This window comes from Camelus dromedarius, chromosome 13, assembly GCF_036321535.1.
Source record: "Camelus dromedarius isolate mCamDro1 chromosome 13, mCamDro1.pat, whole genome shotgun sequence".
NCBI lineage: Eukaryota > Metazoa > Chordata > Mammalia > Artiodactyla > Camelidae > Camelus > Camelus dromedarius.
Window position 1 is genome coordinate 53,761,661 of NC_087448.1, and position 23,080 is coordinate 53,784,740.

Genomic DNA, 23,080 nt, shown 5'->3' on the forward strand with positions numbered 1-23,080 from the left:
GATTCAATTTCATTCATCCAATCCATCTTTTTTTTTTTTTTTTAAGATTCAACTGGAATTTGTTTTGCATCTGCAAGTGCCCAGTGCCGGGGACCATAGCACATCATATTTAATACCTCCAGCAAACCCACGATATAAGTGGTATTTACTCTATTTTAAAGCAAAGAAACTGAGGCCCAGATGAAGAGGTTTTGTTTTTTTCTATTTATCTGCAGCTGCAATATGAAAATACTTCTACTCAAGTTCTCCATTCTTTAAATAGAGATATGAATCAGCCGCTAATTCTCTGCACACTAGGCCAGAGGATAGTCAGAATACAACAGAGTTCCCGGATTTCAGTCTTACTGACTGAGCAAGTATTTACTGGGTACAATGAAGTTCCCAGGAAGACACAGAACAAACCCAGGTAAAGAGGATCTTAGAGAACTCAGGCAACAGAGTGTAAAACAATGAAACTGATGATGTAGACTAGTCTGGGGGCAGAGAGTGGAAAGTGACTGGAAGCAGGGAGGAGCATTTGGAAGACACGACTATTGACAAGGTAGGAGGCAATAGTGGCCTGGCCTGGATGGGGGCAGTGGGCAACCGAAGCAAGAGACAAACGTGAGAGACGTCTCTGAGGCTGACTGTCTCTAGAGGATTAACTGAGATGATGAGTCAAGGGTGACTTTGAGGTCAGTCTGCTCAGGGAAGAGCGACATCCTGGATGGAAGTGTGGCACTGAGGGAAGACAAGGATGAGATCCACTGGACCACAGTGAGGTTAGGGCCAGGCTGAAAAGGCTCGGGAGAGCTCACCTGTGCAAAATGCAAGCTCTGTAACTGGAGTGTGGGCTAGGTCAAGGCAGAAGATACAGACTTGAGCCTCATCAGCAGGGAGACAGCTAAAATCATGGGCTGGCGTCAGCCCTCTAGGAGGAAGCACTTAGAAGCACATGCACGGAAGTTCAAGGGCTGACCTCTAACACAAAGAGAAGGAGAAAGAAGAGCCAACGTGACCCAATTTGGGGGCATGTACTGGAAAGTATTTAGACAATATTATCTTAGCTTTCAGATTATTTTCAACTAAATTAGATAATAAAGGACTATGTTTTATTCTTGTTTTTCTGTGCCCAGCAAAGTTTAAGTATCAATAAAAGAGAAGGCACGTACACTTTAAATTCTGGCCATTTTTAAGAAGACTCATATTCAGAGAAAGGGAATCATGGCTGAAAATGTAGCCCCATGAACCAAACAGGAATATTCTCATCCATTTCCATTTCCACCAACGTGGAAGATCTGCTCTCATCAGCAAGCCCCTGCGAGTGTGCCCAGCAAGTCTGAAAACTGGTTTCTGCCTGCACTGATCCCAGCCTCCAAATTCATTCACTGCTTTCCTCATCCATCCTACTTTCTGCAAGGCACTCACAGCCAGACGTTGAGAGTACGGTGGTGGATAAGATGGACACACTCTCTGTTCTTGAGGAGTTCATAATCCAGTCTGTGATGGCTTATATCCTTTCTCCTTGCTTCCAATCTGAAGTAAGCAGGACTGAGCCTCAGTGACATTTCCCATTGTCCTTTGGCCACGTAATTTTTATAGACGGAGGCTGAGTGCTTGTTAACCAGCAGGTGGAAGTCTTCTTTCAGATGAATCATAAAGGAGCCAGAAAATGTGACAAATACCTGCCCCAGTGGTCACACATCTTAACCTGAGTAGTGTGTGGTCCCTGTTACCACTCCAGACGGCTGTGTCGGTTGTCCACACTGTGAGGCTTGTGGCTTTACAGAGGCCTCCTTGTCCTTTATGACTCCAGCCAGAGGAACGAGAACATGGGAGGGAGAAGCCTTCATCACCTCATCTCCTTCCTCACTGCATTGCCCTTTCTTATGTAAATCAAGAGAAATGAAGGGTAAATGAAAGATAAATATATATTTTTAAATTAAGAATAAAAAAAAGGAACAAGCACCAGAATGAATGGGCTTCTCCAAAACGACTCTTGGTGGTAGGTTTACTGAAGCTACTGAATTTCTACATTTTCATTTTGTAAGTGTTCAGAAATAGAAAGCAAAGCTTCAGAGGAAGGGCACCAACTTGGCCAACTCTAGTAGGTGGCATCGGTGGGCATCAGTGAGCACACAGACTTGTTTTAACCTCTAAGCCATTTTCCTACCTAAGGTTTGAGTCAATCTCAAGTACCTACAAGGACCAGGCAGGTAACTAAACTGAGGGAAATGGGCCAAGTGCTAAGTGGCAGGGACTCACACACACTGGAGAATATGTGTCTTGTCTTAAAGGTAGTAACAAAAGGAATGCAAATTTGATTGTTCAAGAGAAACCGGAAATCTGGATTTTTATGTGAAATCATCTAATTTTTTAAAAAATACTGGCAATGAATTAAAACAATTAAATGTCATGTTGGTTTATCTGTAACTGATTCATCCTGAGGTCATTAACTTACAAACTCTGGTCAATGGCAAGTTTGCTGTTTGTACCAACATGGAAGCCACAGCAGGTTTACAAACATGATTAAGCTTAGCATGTGCAGTCAATGCAAAAGACTCAAGAATGTTGAAATAACCTAAAGGAAGAGGCATGCAGTTACAGTGGAAATGAAAAGAGAGACAAACCTAAGAGTGGTGAGAAAATAATGACCACTGCTGGCGCTTATGGGAGGAAGTTTCAACAGTAAAAATGATACTGAAATGTTGATAACAAATCATGCAAAATGTTGAAATGGGCTTGACCTATGTAATCATCATCATTATCAGTCAGAAACTAGGGGAAAATCTTTGGTGTGATAAATATTAGACACCTAATATTAATTCAGAGGGAGAAGGCTAGGAATTTCAGTAATAACATACCATGGAAAACTGCATAGAAACTTGTTGCAAGGCATGAATAAGACTATTGGTTCAAAGCTTGTTTCGTTAAAGTTTATGTTGAGGTTTTGGTGCAGATTCCTGCATCCATCGATTCATTCAACAAATTGAGCACTTACGACGTGCCAGGTACCACCAGAGGCACTGGACATACAATAGTACATGAAACAGACAAAAGTACTTGACTTTTTGGAGTTGACATTTCAGTTAGGAGAGACAGACAAAAGTCAAGGTAATGAAGTATCTAATGTATCAGACAGTGATAAGTCTTAGGAAGAGAAAAATTAAGTCAGGGAAGGGGAAAAGAAGTTTGCATTCTTTTGTGGGGAGAAGGGCTAAACGGAATTGAAATTCTAAAAGAGGTCCACACTGTAGGTTTAAATTTGAAGTCATCAGCATACAGATGGTATTTCAAGCTGTGAGACTGGATGAGATCACCTAGAGGGTGATGATAAAGAAGAGAAGTGGGCCAGGCTCTGCGCTTTGGGGCACTCCAGCATAAAGGCTCAGGAAACGAAGAGGGGCCAGCAAAGTATACCAAGAAGAAACTCTCAGAGAGGTGGGATATAAATCAGGTGATTGTGATGCAGTGGAGGCCTGGGGAAGATAGATCGCAAGTTGGGAGAAGGCTCAACCTCTGAAAAGCTGCCGGTGGTCATATAAGGACAGACAACTACTGAGCACTCTATACAGAAACCTGGAGGCCATTCGGAATCATGTGAGAGCAGTCTGGTGGAGGAGTGGGGTGGAAGTCCCACTGAAGAGCTTTCCCAAAGCAATGAGAGGGAAGAAATTGGAGACAGCAACTATGAACAAATTTCAAAAGATTTATTGTAAGGGGAAGAAGAGAACTGTTGCGGAAGCTCGTTCAAGGGGGAAGTGGACTCAAGAGATTTTTTTTTTAAGGCAGGAGAAATAACAGTATGTTTCTATGATTCCAGGAATTATCCAGTGGAGAGAAAGAAAAAAATAATACTGCAAGAGACAGAGGGACGATTTGCGGAAGCAATTTTCTTGACTCGATAAGAGAGGGTGAGCTCTAGGGAAAAGCAGAGGGCTCAACCTTGGCTGGGAGCAGGGGCAGCTTATCCACAAAGACAGGAGAGCAGAGGAAATGGTCACAGGTGCTGGAAGGTGGGCCTGTGGAGATTCTCCTGACTGCCTCTGTTTTCACACTGAAGGATCTGGGGGAAGGAGCTACGCAAGGGTTGCAGAGAAAGAAGAGTGTATGAAATAGCTGCCTAGGAGTTAGGAAGAGTGGATGCTTTGGGGCATATGGATGATGGCTGAGCAACATTCAAGGCTAGTGATCACATTTAAAACATTTTTTTTCTTTTAATTTCTTACCTTTTCATTTTGAAATCATTTCAGAATTGCAAAAAAAAAGGTGCAAAAATAGTTCAGAGAATTCCCATATGTCCTTCACCCAACTTCCCCAAATGTTAACACCTTATACGACCACAGTATAACTGTCAACATCAGAAAGTTATCACTGATCCACCACTCTTTACTGAACTACAGGCCTTTTTCACATTTAGTAGTCTGTCCTATGAATGTTCTTTTCCTAGACTAGGATCCAATCCATGGTCCCATATACTATTTACTTGTGATGTCTTCTAGTCTCCTGTCATCTGGGACAGCTCTTCAGCCCATATTTCATCACCTTGACACTTCTGAAAGGGTTAGCCATAGAATGCCCCTCAGTTTGGGCTTATCTGTTTCCTCACAATTTAAATCAGGTATGTATTTTTGGCAAGGATTCCAAAAGTGACGTGCCCTTTTTAGTGCATCGTATCACGGGGCACACGATGCCTGCCAGGGTCCTCCATTGTAAGCTACTATTTCCTTTGTAATTAATAATTAGGTGATCATGGATTTAAACTACGAGCATTTCACATGGTTTTTCTCCCACTATTCATCTCCACTGGTGCAGGTCCTAAGTACCTAGAGGGATGATTTTATATTGTGGTTTATCAAGTGAGGACCTTGGCCAAAGTATAAGCTAAAACAGTTGCTGACATCATCAAAAAGAAGGGTTAACTGCCTCAACAGATTTTCAATGTAGACCAAGACAATCAATTATAGAAAAGGATGCTTCATAGATTGTATATCAAAAGAGATAAACAGGGGGTATAGCTCAGGGGCAGAGCATTTGACTGTAAAAGAGATAAACAGACCCAATTTTAAAGTTTTCCAGGGCTGATTGATTTATACTCATCTTTATTGGAAATACTTCTAGGGACTTCTGGGAAATACTTCTCAAATCCATTTTTGTCATTATAGACTTATGTACAAGTGTACTTGAAAATAGCCTTCAGAAATCAAACCTGTTCCTAAGTAGAAAAGAGTTTCTAGATTTTCATTCATCCATCCAACAAATACTTATTGGACCAATACCTGGTCCAAAACCATCTGAACAGCTCGTTTGTGCCACAGGCGATAGAGAAAATAAAAGATGTGTCAGATATCTAATTAAAACATTCCAGGGGCTCCATGAAAAAGCAAAGGTTTTCCCAAATGAAATTGAAACTATGATTGAATATTCTGAACTTCTAGTATAGTAGATGTGCCTAATTAAACATTTTTCTTGCAATAGGATCTTGAACTCCTCTGTGGCTTCAGCTATCTACTTTCAGAGGTGGACAATATATCAGACCACAAGTCAAGAGATCCTGGATCTAAATTTGGCTGTGTTTCAACCTGTGTGGTTAGATCACATCCGGACAGCAAGGTGGTGAAGAGCACATGCTTTGGGGCTGCAAAGGCTTGGGTTCCTAACCTGGTTCCTAGGTTTATGGTCTCTGTGCCTTCGGACCAGCTTCTTAATCCCTCTAAGCCTGTTTCTTCATCAAAAGAGGAAAAGGAAACAGCAGTCGCATCCTAGCATAGTTACAAGAAGAGATACTTGGAGAGCACTGAGCATAATGACCAGTACACAGCGTATGCACCAAAAGTAAGTCATATTTAATCATTTTTATTATAATTACTATTATTCTTAGTCACCTTTCTGTGTTTCATTTTACATAACTGTAAAATGCAGGGAATCATCAAGACCAGAATCTCTCCAACATGAATAAATATCTGGAAAAATTATCCCAGACTTCCAGAGCTGTCTTTTACTATTTCTATCACATGTGCAAACATAAAACTTGGCATAAACTGCTAAAGCCGTTAGATCCTAACCATAAATCCAAAATCAGCTTAAAATTAAGTTCAAAACAACAATAACGACAAAACCAAATTAAACCCTTAAGGAGGGTAGTGGTGATTTTCCGGAGTTAAGTCACCTGGTGAGCATGGTGCCATGCCCCCGGGATGCAGGCTCTGTGTTCACTGCCCACGTGTCTGCTGTGTTCTGCAGTAGCTCATTTCTCCCACTCGGCTTTCTTTGAACTACAGCAACCTTCAGTGACATCACTGCATGAACTCATGATTTATCTGGAGCTGGTTCTTTTCTCATTAGCTCTTGAATTTTGAAGGAGGAATGTGGCCTCAGTTTCAGATGCAACTCTGGAATCCCACAGATTCCAAGTTCCAAATCTTTCAGTAGCTCACTACTGCCTGTCAAAACCCTGACATTTTAAAATCTCTCCCAGGCTTACATTTGCAGCCTCGTCTACCCAGATTCTTCTCTAGTCAAACTAGGATACCTTCTGCCACAGACCGAATTTCAGTGTCCCCTCCAAACTCAGATGTTAAAGCCTAGTCTTCAGCGTGATTTGGAGGTGGGGCCTTTGGGAGGTGATCAGGAAGTAGGGCCTTTGGGTGGAGCCCTCATGAACGGGATTAGTGCCCTTATAAAAGAAACTGCAGAGAGCTCCCTTGCCCCTTCTGTCACGTGAGGACACAGCAAGAAGAAAGCCATCTGTGGAACAGGAGGTGGGCCTCACCAGGCATCTAACCTGCTGGTGCCTTGGTCTCACATGCCCCAGCCTCCAGAACTGTGAGAAATAAATGTTTACTAGACACCCAATCTACAGTAGTTTTATTATAGCAGCCAGAATAGACTAAGACACTTGCTAAATATCCTTTTAGAATCTGCTGAGATTTTCCTTATGGCCAAGTTTTGGCATCAATCTTGGTCAGTATTTCTTGTTTACTGAAAAGAATGTGTGTTCTCCGTTTATTGAGAACAGGTATCTATAGATGTCTATCAGATCAAACGTATCAATTGGGTTTATCAGATCAAACGTATCAATTGGGTTATTCAGATCTTCCATACCCTTAGTAATCTTTTTGTTTGCTCAGTCTCCCAGTTACTCAGAGACATGTGTTTTTAAAAATCCTCATTTTAGAAGTGGATTTATCAATAACATTCTCCTTGTAATTTTGCTAATTTTTGTTTCATGTATTTAGAAGTTATGTTGTTAGGTGCAGACAGTCTCAAGTTGGCATATTACCTTGATGAATCATTTCCTTGCATCCTTGAAATACAAGTCCAAGCCCACTTTGTCCCATACTCATATATTTCTTCCTCAGCCTGATGCTTCACTGGCCAAGGTGTAGATTTTTTAGCTCCAGAGAAAGAGTCTCAGTTTTGAGGCTCTGCACTTCATGCAGGGTGTTCTGATTCAGTTCTCTGCCCGCTGCAGACTACAGAGCTCATCTCTGCTTCCTGTGTAGGTGGTACAATCCCAGTGTCCAGCCCCTAAAAGCCCATGTTCAAGTCAGATACCCCTGTGGAAGACCATGGCTTCATCTCAACCTTACTTCACTGCCATTAATTTCTTTTTGTTTCCAACACCTGGGATTTCCCTCTCTGTTCATCTTAACTACATATTTTATTTGGCATGTCTATGTATTTGGGGTGGGTAGGAAGCTGTCCACATCAGCACTGGTAGCCACAGGGACTGAAAGTCCTAGCATCGATTTCTAACCAATGAAACAAACTACACATTCTCAAGTAAAAAACAAATTTATGACTGTTCCTATATATACGTGTGTGTGTATCTACAAGTTCCATTTTAGTGTAAGTTAGCAACAATAATCAAATATTAATTAAAATAAGATGCTATTTTCTACCTATTGGAGTAGCAAAGATTAAAAAATTAGCTCCCAGGATCCATTGGAATGATGGGAAATAAGCACTCTTACACACAGCTGGTGGGAGCTTAAATCTGGATTTCTAGAATAGGGAATATTTAACCAAAAAGCTTTAAAATACTTATGCCACATGGAAAAAAATTCTCATATTTTTGAGAGAATAATAGGGTTATAAAATAGTAATGGAACAGAATACTTTACAATTATAATATATCTATATGTGTACATGTGTGTATCTGTATGTATATAAAATGCTTTTATTTATATACAGTATATCAAAATGTTGACAATAGTTATCTTTATATGAAAGGATTACAGGAAATTTTTTCCTCCTCTTTAGGGGGTTATCTATATAATTTATTTTTCTACAATAAATATGTACTAATTTCATGACTCCTAGTTCAGTATTTTTTAACAATACCTGGACAGACTGAAAAAGCCAGCTTCTGAGCCTGCAAAATCAAAGGCTGGGATTGGAAAAAGTAAGGTGGATCTGTACTGTCCTGTAGGATGTCCAAGATAAAATGTCAGATGGGAAACATTAAGTCACTGAATAATATAATGTAATCTCTTTACATCAAAATTGTATATATGATTATATATCATATGTATTATATAGAATTATAAATACACATAAATTCTGGAATGTTACACACCAAGACATTTAGGATTGGGGAGAAGACATAGATGACATTTACTTTCTATCCTTCTGAATTATTTCCCACCGCCCTAATAAGCATTAATTACTTTGTAATTAAAATACTCAGTTAAAAATACAAAAGTCAGAGGAGGAGCTGATCAAAACCTATAAAGCAGACACCTGATTTTGTTCATTAAACCACGGAAATACCAAACTCAAGTGCTTCCATCCACCAAAGCTTAACAGATATTATTTAAGGGCAAAGAAAATTATTCAGTCTAATACTTGAAAATCAAATAGTTTTATAGACATTTTTACTCCAAGAGGGGTATAGGTGAAAAATATCAACATATTCAATAATAATTTAAGCTACACTTATGGCTAATCGATCAATAATAGTTCACGAAGGTAAATTAGTACTAGAACCACTAGCTTGAATATGGAAGAAGGCTTACAGGTGAGGAAACTGAGGCTGGCAGAGGTTAGCTAACTGAGGCTCTAACAGTGCGCTGAGTCCCAGTTTTAGAAGCTTTCTAGATTGATAACAGATGACAACAGTCCCAACAGCTCTCAGGGCTCTTCTCTTGGAGACTCAGGATGGAGCTATCCTGGAGTAAGTGACTTGGTAATGATACTTCTTATGTACATTTCATGATCACACAATTCGACAAATACACCCATTGTTTAAAAACAATGTAAAACCATTATAAAGGGTAGTTTCCTGTTTCAGGAGACAGGGTCTTGATCTTATCTCTGATTAGCGCTGTGTGACCTCCAACTTCCTGTGCTTCACCCAGATCCCATCAAAAGTCTGTCCCTTCTACACTGGAGGGGTACTCTGAGGTACCTGGAAGAAAGGTGCCTGTTAATCTTTGTACAGAGGAAAGGGCAGAGGTCATTTGGGGGAGGTCTAGAGTCAAGCAGGAGATCAAGTCCTCACTTCCATTTCAGCCAAAGCCCTTCTCCTCTGTGGTTCCTTTATCCTCCAGTCAGAACAGGTAAGTAACATATGGAAAAATTCCAACCTCTTACTATCCACACCTCCACTGCTGTAAGAACTTCTTGAAGCATTTGTTGTTCTAATTCTTCCAACACCCTACAGAAAACACTTCCCTTTGAAAATGACTTTTTCCCCTTGAAAATAACAAGTAAGTGAAATGCATGTATTATAAACACTCTGGGCCAAGTCGAGCCCTCAGGTGTGGGTCTGAAAATCACAGCTACTCTAATTCATCACAGCTCGTCTTACAGCTCACGGTACAAGATGAGAAAAACCGGCCCTTCTGGTTCCTAACTAAATAATTCCCACTAAAGAAATGGTGGCGAGCCAGATTTGTTACACCTGTGGTTCCACTTTCACTCACTCTGGTCTGTCAGTTCAGCTCCTCACTGACCCCATTAGTGCCATCTCCCTTTTCCCTTCACTGGTGACATCAAGTGACTCACAACTATGTACTCAGAAGCAGAGAGTGAGTGTGAAGATGAAATGCTTTTCCTCCTCCCAAGAAGAATCACCAGGGCAAAGTGATGCACGAAGGTACAAATCCTCTGGAAGGAATCCTTTCAATGTTGCGAGTCTGGGTTTGGGAAGTGGGGCTTGAAGAAGAAGGGGACGGTCTGGTTTCCTTAGCTCCTGCTGAAAGAAGTGGTGACTAGAGACACCTCCTTATGGGTCTGGTTTGGGTGGGCTGGGGAGTGATGGGGTGTGCAGGGTTCCAGGTACAATGAAGGGACCCCACCAGCAATGGCATCCAAGATGCAAGGTCCCCAGGACACAGGGCAAGGTACCACCCAGCGAGAAGCAGGAGTACAGACTTAATCTCATGTTGTTTGGTGGTTTGCATGCAAATCTCTTGTAGTTAATGAACCTTTTCTTTAAAGCAAGTCTTAAACAGAGCCATGTTAACATGTCAAACAGATTAAAGAATAGTGCTCTGCTTGGAACTGCAGTGGAGGGAAGCGTAAAGCCTGTAATCTGTCCTCCCCAAGGCTCCTGAACAGAGCGGGACACCGTATCTCTTCCCCTGGAGGTATTACTCCACCCGGAATAACTGGCAAAGGAAATGAAGGCACAGTCTCCGCATCGAGGCCCGGACCAGGTGAGGAAAGAAACAATGTCCTGGGATCTCCAACATCAAAACAAAACGGTAGGAGACTGAGATTGTTGTAAATCTTGAAGAACTGTCAAAAGCATGCTAAACTCACCGTGTGATATTGAAACAAAAGTTACGGCTCTATTAGTCCAGTGGTGGTACGAGAAATGCACCATGACGTGTCCAGGCAATGTGTGCTCTTCCCTACCTGCCATCCCCACATACACTTTTAGCCTCACTACACTTAGGACTGTGAGCATAAAGCAGAATGACAGGTTTGAAAAGCAAATCCATTGTATTTACTGTTTAAGATCATGAATTGCTATTTGCCTTAGAATGAAGATGTCATTACAAAGCATTTCTGCTCACCTATGGTGCTAAGTGCTAGAGGTCTCTTTTGAGGACTGAACAGAGGGCATACAGCTCAGACACCTCATGGGCATGACACATGCTCCTTGTAAGTTTAGGACTAAATTCCAGCCGGTCCCAAGGACTCTGTAGATTACACTCCCAAATTCTGGTGTGCACATTAGAAAAAAACCTAAGAAAGATTATATGCTTTCAGAACATCTTTCCCACTGGCCATTCCAAAGAGGGTCACGCTGCAGCCCTTTGGCCTTTTCCACCTTTGTGGCTCACAGCTGGCCTGGAGGACACCGAGAACAAGACAGCTTTCATCCTTGGGTCACGGGTTGACATCACCATGGATTCAGTCTAGCTCAATCAATGCTGACGGCACCTCGTGGACTCAACTCATGTGAGCAAAATGAGTCAAGGCCTTCTTACTTACATCACTGCATTTGGACTCTCAGGCATGAGCTGCCCCACAGTTCCTTTGCCGTCCAGAGGAGGGTAAGGACCAGTGACAGGATGCGGCGACCTGCCTGGAGAATGCACAGCATTCGTTCACAATCTGAGAGCTGCAGACCTGGTTCTCCAACATACCGGAGACCTTAGCAAACCAAGTGTGATATTTTACGGATAAATGCCCAGGATTTAACCCTCCAGACACTTTGGTTAACATCAACTATCATCACCTAATGCAGGAACAATACGGATAGGAAATCAGAGCCGTTTGTCTTTAACAACTAGCATCTCATGAGGACTCATCTGTACCCGGCACAAGCCTAAGTCCTTGACACAAGTTCTCTCTTTAGCCCTAGAAATATCCTGAGTTAGTTACCATTTCACCCCGTTTTACAGGCAAAGAAACCACAGGGGCTTAGAGAGGCTGAGCAGCTGTTCCAAGGGCACAGAGCTAGCAAGTGGCTGCCAGGAATTCGAACCCAGCTGAGCGGAGCTATGCGGCCTCTGACTGACATTTGATGCAGACAGTAGACTTTTCAATTAACGTGGTAACTGTGGAGTAAGATAAAACATAACATCAACACTTAGACCACTGCTTTCCATTAACATTTTACCGCTCACAGCACCAAAGGCAATGTTGCTCAGTCATTCTAACAGTAAGAAAACAAATACTATTTACCTTTTTCCGGTGAAGGACACAAACACACAATATACACAGATATCTAATATCAGGTGGGCACAGACAGTCTAAGACAATCACGAAGCTAAGGAAATACAGATCTGTTTCTGAGTATTCGGGGTAGTGTGAATAAATAACACTATTCTACTCCAGGAACATAATAAAACAATGTTAAAAAAATTTAAACCTCAAGTAGTTATAATTTCAGATAAATAAAGCCTTTGAAAATGTTTTAAAATTCCATTTTGCTGTCTAAAATTATAAAGCCTCAAATGAATCATTATATGTTGTTTAAAAAAACTTTAAAGTTTAGCACCTAGCAAAGAGCCTTACACATAGGTTCCAATAAATCAGTGGAATGAATGGCTGAATTCATGAATACACTTTTAAAAACAGATAGACATTGTTCTTCCGTTATGCTTGGGAACTTTTTTTTAAATGCGTGACATTTCCTTATTAGGAACTTTTTTTTTTTTGAAAGGAATCCCAGGATCAATCTCTAGTTCAATAAAGGAAACGAAATAACTATCATCCTGAGAGACAAATAGAAAAAAACTAAATAACTGGCCAAAAAATTAAGAAAAGAAATGGCAGATTTTGCCTTTGCAGTGAGATAGGAGAGGTAAAAAGAAAAGCAACATCTTCAAAATATTTTTATTAACATTTAAGAAAATATAAAATTGTTCTCTTTGCAGCAGCATGAAAACAGACAAAATAAATGTATGCATTTAAGCCACTGTAACTGGTATAAAGACATTTCCCAGTATATAAATAAGAAAATGGTTGGGTAAGCTCAGATCAAGAAAATATCTCTTTCTCAAAGGCATTTTCATGAGTTGGGTTACCCTCGGGATTCAACAGTTTATCCAATGTGCTCTCAAAAATAACTATTCATTTTAAACAGAACTTCTAAAAACTAATATGAGCAGAAAAATACAAATTGCTCCAGTTATTTCCACACAGTCAAATGTTAGGTTAAATCTACACTGACCAAATGATTCAGTAGACCTCTGTCCTGTAAAAGGAAAACAAATAAACAGAGAGGTACACAGAAAATAGTGTTGATTTCTAGCAACAGTTTCTACACCATCCCAACAGAGCTGTGTCTTTTCCCCAACCACAAATCTGAGATTCCCCAAGTATTCTCCACTCATTAGGAAAATCAATAGCATTACCTGTGGGGTGTGCAGGGTTGCTTTTGCAGGAGGCTTTTATCTCAGTTTAGCAACATAAAAAAGAAAGAAAGAAAGAAAGAAAAACACAGGATGTATACAACCTTGGCACTCACCACCACGGTGACCTCCTTAATACAATTTGCTAAAAGTGTTGCGGTTCAGTTTGACAAAGCTGATCTCATGGTTCTGCCAAACTGCAAAGCTAATGGGACAAACAAAGTGGCTGATTGGACTGTACATCAGGTAAAGCAGACCCTTAAAATCAAAGAGTTACATTATTTAAAGAGACATGGTTATTTTTAAAAAGGAAACTGAGGTAGCAATATTTTCAAAAATAATTAAAAATAAATTTTAAAAGATGATAATCCAAATTGAATATGATTTGTACTAACTCCAGCCTGCACTTGTACATCATTTCTGTAGATGAAGCATGAATAATTTGTGTTAGAAAAACAAATATACACATATAAAACACACCAAGCCATGGATGGGTAAATGTTTGGTGCTAAATAACAGAAATAGTTAAGCAGCAGAAAGCAAGATATTCACCCTTAAGGAGGTTACATATTAAACAGCCCTGGGTTCTGCCTGGTACTTGCTAGAAGGAATCTGCAGGGAAAGAAGGCTGATGCCTGATTCGATGTGTGACAAAGCATTTAAAAAAACAAAACAAAACAAAAACTATTGGTAGGCTCATTGCCTTGATTTTGACTATGGAATATAAGCATAAATGTTAATGGCCAAGCATTGGTTAGTACAACTGAATCCCAGTAGTTTTCATGGTTCAAACAACTATTAAGAGGATAGGAACCCGACTCAATTTATCTATTGGAACATAAACATATTTTTTAGGGTTAAAAATACAAACATTTTTCACGCTTTCAAAATATGCACAACAAAACCTATCTATTATTTGAGACAAAACCTAGCAATCCGATCTGTCTGTTGTTGTCAACTGTCGTGTTTTTCTGAGGAGCTAATCACTCTATGCGGTAGACACAGCACAGACAAAAGTGGAATAAATTCATGATCTGGGGCAGCAGTATAACTGGGACGCACTAATCTTACAAGGAAAAGAAACTACATGACAATAATCTACAAAGAAGAACAAGATGCATAATATTTCCCAGAGTCTGATGAAATAGTTTTTTACTTTTCCACTTTTTCCATTGACTGTTTTAAAATATATGCTTGTTCCTAAGGACAAAAAGGAAGACTTGCTTAGGGAGTAAATCCTGAAAGATGCCAGAGCTACAAATATTTACACAGAAGTCTCTCATCTTCCAACAACTGTTACTAAAGTTCCTACATTTGTATTTATAAAATAAAGCAAAACAAAACAAAAAACAAGACTGGAACCACGCTCCACCTACTTTATTGAATTGGGATTTACACACCTACCTAATGTGCTCGCACTCTTACCCTCAACTCTCCAGAGAAACATATGTACATACATGCAAACACACACGATGTATCAATCACTGTACGCACAGGTTCATCCACACCATGACACAGGACACAAGCCACAATAGGACAGTCAGAACACATAACTAGGACAGTTTGAAATGGGTATCCTTTAAAGCCCGCCTGGACCCTTAATGCCCTGATTCCTACACATTTCTTCTTCATTCAGGAACTTTAAAGGATCAGAAAGACAAAATACGTTGCATTAAAGGAAGAGAAAGAAAACAGCATGTTCGCCTTTTGGGAGGCACTGCAAAATCAGCCACGCGATCCGGCTGCGCAGAAGTGCAGCATTAAAGAATGCCAGCCGGGACCCTAGAGACCCAAGTTAAGCACCTTGCAAGCGAGAAAAGTAAAGTAAATAAGTAATAGTGGTCATTGTCATTAAGAAGAAAAACAGTAATAACGATTGTCACCACGGGGTTCCGTACAGCAGTTGCACGTGGAGCGGGCTTCTCCTGCAGCCCCACGCGGCGGCTGAGAAAGGCCAGTGGGCTCGGCGCACGCCGCCCGCTGGGACTGGACCTGCTGCGCGGGCTCCGCGGGCGCGCGCCCCGCCCGGCCCCGCCCTCCCCTCCCGCGCCTGCGCATCCCGCGGGCGGGACGGGTGTGTTGGCTTTGGGTTGCTAGGGCCTGTCTGCGTGGCTTCAGGCCGCACCTGGCCAGAGGGTGAGGGCGGCCTGAGTGTTTCCTTTCCGGATAGCATCCCGCGGGAAGACCCGCGACTTACCTTCAGCTTCACCTTGCTGCCTATATTCCCAGGAAAAATAAATACAAGAGGAAAAGCCGATTGTTTTGAGAAGCAGCTGATTGCCCTATAGGATGTCATAGGAGTCCGAAGTTTCCAAGCACTTCTTCCCATAATACGAAAGGAAAATGACCGGCATCAAGTGCGAAGCACACCTTGAACGCTTGTGCGCAGTTATCTTTGGGGGATAAAACGGCCCATTGGTACAGCTCCAGAACGTAGCCTTCTAGACTGTCAACGGAATAGTGATGTGCCCAGCACTTTGAGAATTAAGCGCATATTTCTGGTTCTATCTTCTGGCATCATTTCTAAACAGCATTAACTGGCACTGCGATCCTGTGAAATCTCATTAGATTGAAGACCATTTTATTTTTGGATTAAATAGTTATGGCCCAACTATAGTGGTTGAAATTTAAAATAAGTAATTATGACAGAAAGAAAACAACTTATTTGTGAATAGTTAGATATTGTGGTCCTTCAGAGGCCATGGAGGGACCTTTTGATCAACCTTTTTGATCAAAAATTCTTTCCAAATTTATAATTTGGAAAATGTCAATTTCCAATTTTTCTTTAGAGAAAAAAATGATTGTCATTTCTATTTTGGGGGGAAATCAGTATTTACTAGCTGAAATTACACTGACAGATTGAACTTTTTGCTAACATGTGAAATTTTAGAATGATCTTGATATATGTATGTATTTTTAAATTGTGTATTAGTTATAAACCTGAATTTTATCCAGATTCTTTCTAGAAGTTTTAAGAAATTTCATTACCCTCTTTTTCTTTTATAGGAATTCTGCTTGGACTCAGTATTAGGGCAGAATGATTTTCATTAGGACATAGTCTGGATTCTAATAAATTATTTTTCAGCAACAATTCAAACATATTCAAAGACTTTCCAATTCTCAACCAACAGCTGTGAAAAACAGTGCTTATTATTAAAATGCAAAGCCACCCACAACTTCTTCGAAGACCTTTACCTCCCAAACTCCCTAAGCTGTCTTTATGTAAGAAGAAACCCCGCACAGGTATGTATATTAATCAGATATGTTATTAACTTTATTTTCATAGAAGTTTCTCAACCTGCACAGCTCAGAATCATAATAAAGACACTGACTAATAACCAGCAACTTACAAATGTTTGTTGTAAGATAACATCCAATTCATTTCTACAAGTACAGTTTATCCTCATTGTTTGTGGCATCTGTAGGAGTGAATTTACCCAACTGCTAGAATCTATTTGTAACCCCCAAATCAGTACATTATACTATATTTTGTCTTTTTAAGTCAAAAATACATCACAGAGAACACTTTGAAGCATTATACAGAGCTCGAAAGAAGTGAGAAAATCACTCCTTTTATAATAGTGAAACTGTACAGGAAGAGGATGTCAATGGTAAATCTTGTTCATTCGTGGATGTGTGCAGGGCAGTGAGAACACACGCATTCCCAGCTGAGGTCAAAGAAGGCTACCGCTCTGCCTTCTTGTTTTAGCTCTCATATTGTAAACAACTGCCCCTTCCCCGGTCTAATCAGTGCCATGTTTCCTGAATTATGTACTTTTGTTGGTGATTTCACTGTCTAAAATAGCCCCCAAGCACAGTATTGAAGTGCTGTCTAGTGTTCATTAGCACAAGCAGGCTGTGATGTGTCTTATGGAGAAAAATTCATGTGTTAGATAAATGTATGTGTTAGAAAAATGCACCTTCCTTCAGGCATGCATTACAGTGTTGGCTGAGAGTTCAGTGTTAATGAATCAACAACACATATTAAATAAGGTATCTTTAAATAGAAACACATATAAAGCAAGGTTATGTATTGATTGGTTGCTGATAATGTTGAGACCAGAGGCTTGCAGGAACCTAACCCTGTATTTTTCCCAAGAAGCAATGGTTCACTGTTGGATAACTCAATGCTCACTGGGACTGTGGAACAGAGCTGCCGTGAATAAGCAAATAATGAGAATTGACTGTATTTATGAGCACATTGCTAAAACCTGGGGGTAGAGTAGTGAGCAGAACAGACACTGCCAGTCCTCTTTATTAGTTACCTTTTGGTGGGATCAAATAATCATATAACTGAATGTCAGATTACCCTGTGATAAGTGCTGTGAAGTAAAGATAAGCCACTTTTGTGATTATAACTTGATATAATACTCTTAATCCTCTATCTCTATATATGGTTATCTATTGACTCCTAACTTATAAACAGTGATAAAATTAGCATATTTCCTCTTCTTTCCCCTTTCAGTCTCCTCTACCATCTGATTTTAGTTGATTATATTAATTATTTTAGTGTCAACATTCATACTGTTAAAATATGCCTCATCTATAACTTGATTTACAAGGTTAAATTATTACCTTTTGATCCATTGCTATTCAAGATGTGTGAATCAACCTACTTATGCTACCTCCACTTTCTCTCCCACCTCCCTACCAACTTTTGTTATAGCATTTCTACATTTCTGTAATGTTCCACATTTTCACATTTCCAATGTGTTCTGTAATAGTAATAGTCACAGTTCTATAGATATACTGCTCACTACCAGTTCTTTTGTCATAGTGTTTACATTCATCTTTTGGTTGAAGTTTATCCTCTAGTACAGAGTTTCTCATTATTGCCATTTTGGGCTGGATAATTCTTTGGTGGGGGGAGCTCTCCTGCTTTTGGTACCTTTGAGATTCTATGACTTAACTCTTGTTAATCCTGTGTCTCCAAAGGCTCTTGGCAGAGTGTTCTGCTTATAGCAGATGTTCAAAATATTTATTGAGTAAATGAACTAACACTTAAAATGACTGAAGTACAATTTATAAAAATGAATATTCAAACACTGAAATCACACCTTGAAATAAATATCTATAATTCACATACAATGCTAAATGCTGTAGGGAATTAATGACACGACCGATCTGGTCCCAGCCTGTCAGGACCTTTCAAGACCTTTAATGAAGCTCTAAAGATGAGATACACATACAGTAAAAACTTTAAATAACAGTACAAAGCAGCACAGAAATTATGTCCAATTAATAGTACAGACAGGAGTAGTTCATAAATGTGAGGAACTCTGGGGGCAGGAATGGGGTGTAAACTAAGACTTGAGGAAAAGTGAAATGAAAGATGTTTAATTATAGAGGAGACGTGTGTAGTTTTTGATGGTAGAGGAGACTATTGGAAACATAGAATTTTAACACTCTAGAAAAAAAAAAAGAAAAATCATGGGGAAATGTTCACAACGTAGGGGAAGTATGAATGGAGAAGACAGAAGTCATCTTCATTGGGAAGGTTTCCCTAAGCACCTCTTCTCCCTCCACCCAGTCAGAGGCACTCCTTTATGCTCCCATGGTACCCCACCCTCACCCCCTACTGAGCATGTATCGTTCTCTGGTATAACTGTTTACCTGCCTAGTTTCTGCACTACATTGTGAGATCTTTGATGGTAATAAGGTTTGTGCTGTGTGATTGTACTCTCAGCTAGCAGATGGTAGGTGTTAAATGCTTGTTGAATTAATTAATGAGAACAGTAAGTTGGTTTCTCTGAAGAAAGATAAATATTGTATAAGGTTTAAGATACATAAATTGAGAAAGAGAGGAGCATTTGCCAAGACAGGAAAGATACATTGCCTGAGTGGTGGGAATGGAGAAATGACAGAGTGTTTTCATTGGAGCCAAGGGAAGAGTGAATTTTCATGGAGAACAGAGTGGGTTAAAATATCAAATGCTAAAAAGAGGTCAAATAAAGATAAATAATGATGTATATCCATTGGATTTAGTAATAAGATGTCAATAATAACTTTGTGATGGGTTTTGATAGTAGTAGAAGTGGCAAATTCCAGGTCATAATGTTCTGAAAAGTAAACGAGAGAATTCCAGTTTCAGGTTCAAAACGTAAGGAGATTAAAAGTAATCACTCCCATCCTCACAAGAAAAAAATGAACAACTGATAATCAGTGAGTTTCTTAGACCCATCAGAGAATCAGGTCACAGAGCAAATCACCATCCTGAAATCTGGAGAGACATACAAATAGAGAGACTCACAGCGATCAGCTTATTAGGATCAGAAGATGTTCAAGCCAGTAACTGGTAGGAACACGTAAGTGCTAATTTTGACAAATTACTGGAGGTTGAGTGTGGACTAGTTCTGAGAGTTAAAAACTCCTGAGATCCTAGTCTTTGGCTGGGGCCTCTATGCTGCCATGGGTTTTACCTCAAAGAATCCCACAAGGTTCTCATGAGGATCAGAGAAAAAAATTTTCCTGTTTTCTCCAGGAAGGACAAAGTAACCTTTTTTTTTTTTTTTTTTTAACACTCCCAGAGTATTCTCCATTACAAATACCTGCCCTGTAAGGGAAACTAGGTTCCAGGGCCTTGCCTGACCTGAGGGAAGGGCAAATTAGATAACGCTAGCCCCCAGGAGCCTGACTTCTGTAAGGGGAGGAAAAGACTAAGAAACACTTCTGAAAGCCACAGCCCAGGGACTTCGGTACACTAAAAAACTCAGATTTAAACATAAGAATATAGAATGATTCCTTTCTCCAGTACCTTTCCACCATATCAGCAGGGCTCCAATATAGTAACAGTGGATTACACCTGAGAGAGCTGTAAGATGCAGAATTTAAGAAGGAATTTGTAGGGAAGCCCAAAGGCAACAAAGGAGTTAAAAAACAAAACAAAACAAGGAAACTCAAGTCTCTGACACCACAGCCACAGTTATCTCAGTTCCTATTACCTGATACATCAGTCCCAGCTTTCAATTAAAAAAAATTTACAAAGCAGGCTTACAGGCTAGGAGAAACATGGTTGAAGAGAAAAAGCAAGCACCAGAACCATACTGAGATATTGCACAGATTCTGGCATTATCAGACAGGCAATTGAAAATATCTATGATTGTTATATTAAGAGTCTTGATTGAAACAGTGGATAATATGCAATAGCAGGTGAGTAGTGTACACAGAGATATGGGAACTGTAAGGAAAAATCAAAAGGAAATGCCAGAAATTAAAAAAAAAAAACTAATAAAAATGTAAAATGCCTTTGATGGGCTCATCAGTAGCCAGGATATGACTGAGGAAAGGGTCTGTGAGCTTGAAGATAGGTCTACTGAAAATTCTCAAACTAAAGTGCAAAGAATAAAAAGAGTAGTAACAAAAGAATGGGATAACCAAGGCCTGTGGGAAAATTACAGAAGGTGTAACATACATGCAAGGGGGAATACTAGAGGGGATGAAAGGGTGAAGACAGCCGAAGGACTACTCAAAGTAATAATGGCTGAGAATTTTCTAAAATTAACGACAGATCAAAAAAACCACAGATCATCCAGGGAGCTCAGGCAACACCTACTGGAATAAATTAAAAAAAACAAACACACTTTGGCGCATTATATTCAAACTGCAGAAAACTAAAACCTTTGTTTTTAAACAAAGAGAAATTCCTGAAAGAAGCCAAAGGAAAGGGAGAAAAAGTATCTACCTGTAGTGGAAAAAAGATAAGAATTACATTGAATTTCTTATCAGAAACCATGCAAAGCAAGAAAAGAGTAGAGTGAAATATTTAAAGTGTTGAAAGGGGAAAAAAAAATAAAGCTCACTAAACTAGATTCTGTATGCAGTGAAACGGGCCAGAAACTCAGATCTACTTAGAAGAAGAGTGTCAGAGAAGGAATAAGTGATCCTATTTGGTCTAACGGAGAACTGTTTGTTCTAAGCAATAATAGCAACGATGTAGCAGGTGATTATAGCACAGGGACAAATGGAATGAATGACAGTGATGCTCTATGCAGTGGGAGGGAAGAATGGGGAATACTATGTTAAAAGATGCTTGCCATACCTAGTAAGTGGTGGAGTGTTAACTGAAAGTAGACTTAGATTCGCTGTAAATATAGATTACAAACTCTAGGGCAATCACTTTTAAAACATTTTTACAAGTCTAACTGGTATGCTAAGAGAGGAACGAAACTGAGAAACTGAAGGAGAGAAACTGAATCGTAAAATTCTCAATTAAAACCAGAAAAGACAGAAAAAGAAGGGAAGGTTTTGAAAAAGAAGCAAAACAACTGCAATGAATAGAAAAGTTTCCAAATGTGGCAGATGTTAAGCCAACAATGTCAGTAATTCATTAAAATGTGAATGGTCTAAGTGTACCAGTTAAATGACAGAAACTGTCAGAGTAGATAAAACACAAGCGCTAACCATATATTGTCTGCAAGAAACTTGCTTTAAATATAAAAACACAGAAAGACTGAATGTAAAAGGATAAAGAAGTATACCATACTAACACTAATCAAAAGGAAGCTGGAGGAGCTGTGTTAACTGGGTTGTTTTCTTATTGTTGAGTTTAAGAGCTCTTTATTTTGGATGCAAGTCCTTTATCAGATGTGTGTTTTGCAAATATTTTCTCCCAGTGCGTGGCTTGTCTTTTTATCCTTTTAACAATGTCTTTCATAGAGTACAAGTTTTAAATTTTAAGTCCAACTGAACCAATTTTTTCTTTCATGGATTGTTGTTTTGGTGTTAAACCCAGCATCACCTAGATTTTGCTCATGTTATCTTTTTTTTTTTTTTAATATAGGAGAGAAAATAAAATTGAAGATAGTAGTAGTAACCCTTTTATTGAATGAGCTGGCTTTGATTAGTTCCTTATAAGGAAGGAAGCATTAAACTCACGTGGCACACACAGCTCTCCCAAGGCTCTTCCAGTCACGCTCATCCATTAGCCTCATCTCCTTTTTAGATATTAAACAGCTAGTCCAACCTAAATCAGTGCTTTCATCTCGCACGCAATTAAACCTTGCCCTTTCTCCCAGCTCAGGCGAGGTCTGCTCATTTTTAGACAAGCCAAGGGAAACAGGGGCCTGATAAGTTCTCCCTCCTTGTTCTTTTACTTCTCTTCCCTAAGTCAGAGTTTCTGGTATCTTCGTAGGTGGGGCTCGGAGTAGGGAAGAGTTAAGGAGTTCAGAGTGAAGGTGAGAGTCAGTCATCAGCTTCTACACCCCACTGAAATGCCCGCAGATAGAGGTCCAGTAGTTGTAAGGATGCTCTCGCCTCGCCACAGCTGTGCCACAGCACTGGGGGATGGGGGGCATCCATTTTTGCTATCACATAGGTTTATGGAGGGGAGGGGAATGCCGGTGGGAACGGTGAGATGTTCTCTTCTCCTTGTGGCTACACTCCTGTTCTCTAGAGATGGGTCTCTAAGAGTGGGACTCTCACTTGGCTTGAGGTGGGGGTCAACCCTCCTCCTGCACCCACTGTGAGGAGGGGAGGGTCAGGGAAACACACAGCACTCCAATGGCTGGATTCTCTCTCAACGCAGATCGTCCTCTAGCCACCTCTCCTATACAGACAATGGGTGAGAGTTGGATTTGCTTTGACCATCTCTTTGCAAATCTTGCCTTAATGAATCTATTATTTCCTCACTAGAATGTTGACGTCCTCACCATTTATTGTACTCAACGGAGACAACACACGAAAATGTCACGGAACATTCTGAGACCCAGGAAAGAGAAGGCAACCCTTGATGTAGTGCCGCTCCCCACGCCCCCCAACTCCCCCCCAGACTTCCTGCGCTCACAGAC

General features: G+C 40.1%; 1 protein-coding gene across 1 annotated transcript in view; it reads left to right on the plus strand.

The window, feature by feature from the left end:
- Positions 1-16,426: 16,426 nt before the first annotated feature.
- Positions 16,427-23,080, plus strand: part of LRRC63 (leucine rich repeat containing 63) — a 33,030-nt gene continuing 26,376 nt past the window's right edge. The window contains exon 1 of the mRNA XM_010980880.3: positions 16,427-16,538. Coding sequence (XP_010979182.2) covers positions 16,454-16,538 — 85 coding nt within the window. The 5' untranslated portion in view covers positions 16,427-16,453. The remainder of the gene's footprint in view (positions 16,539-23,080) is intronic.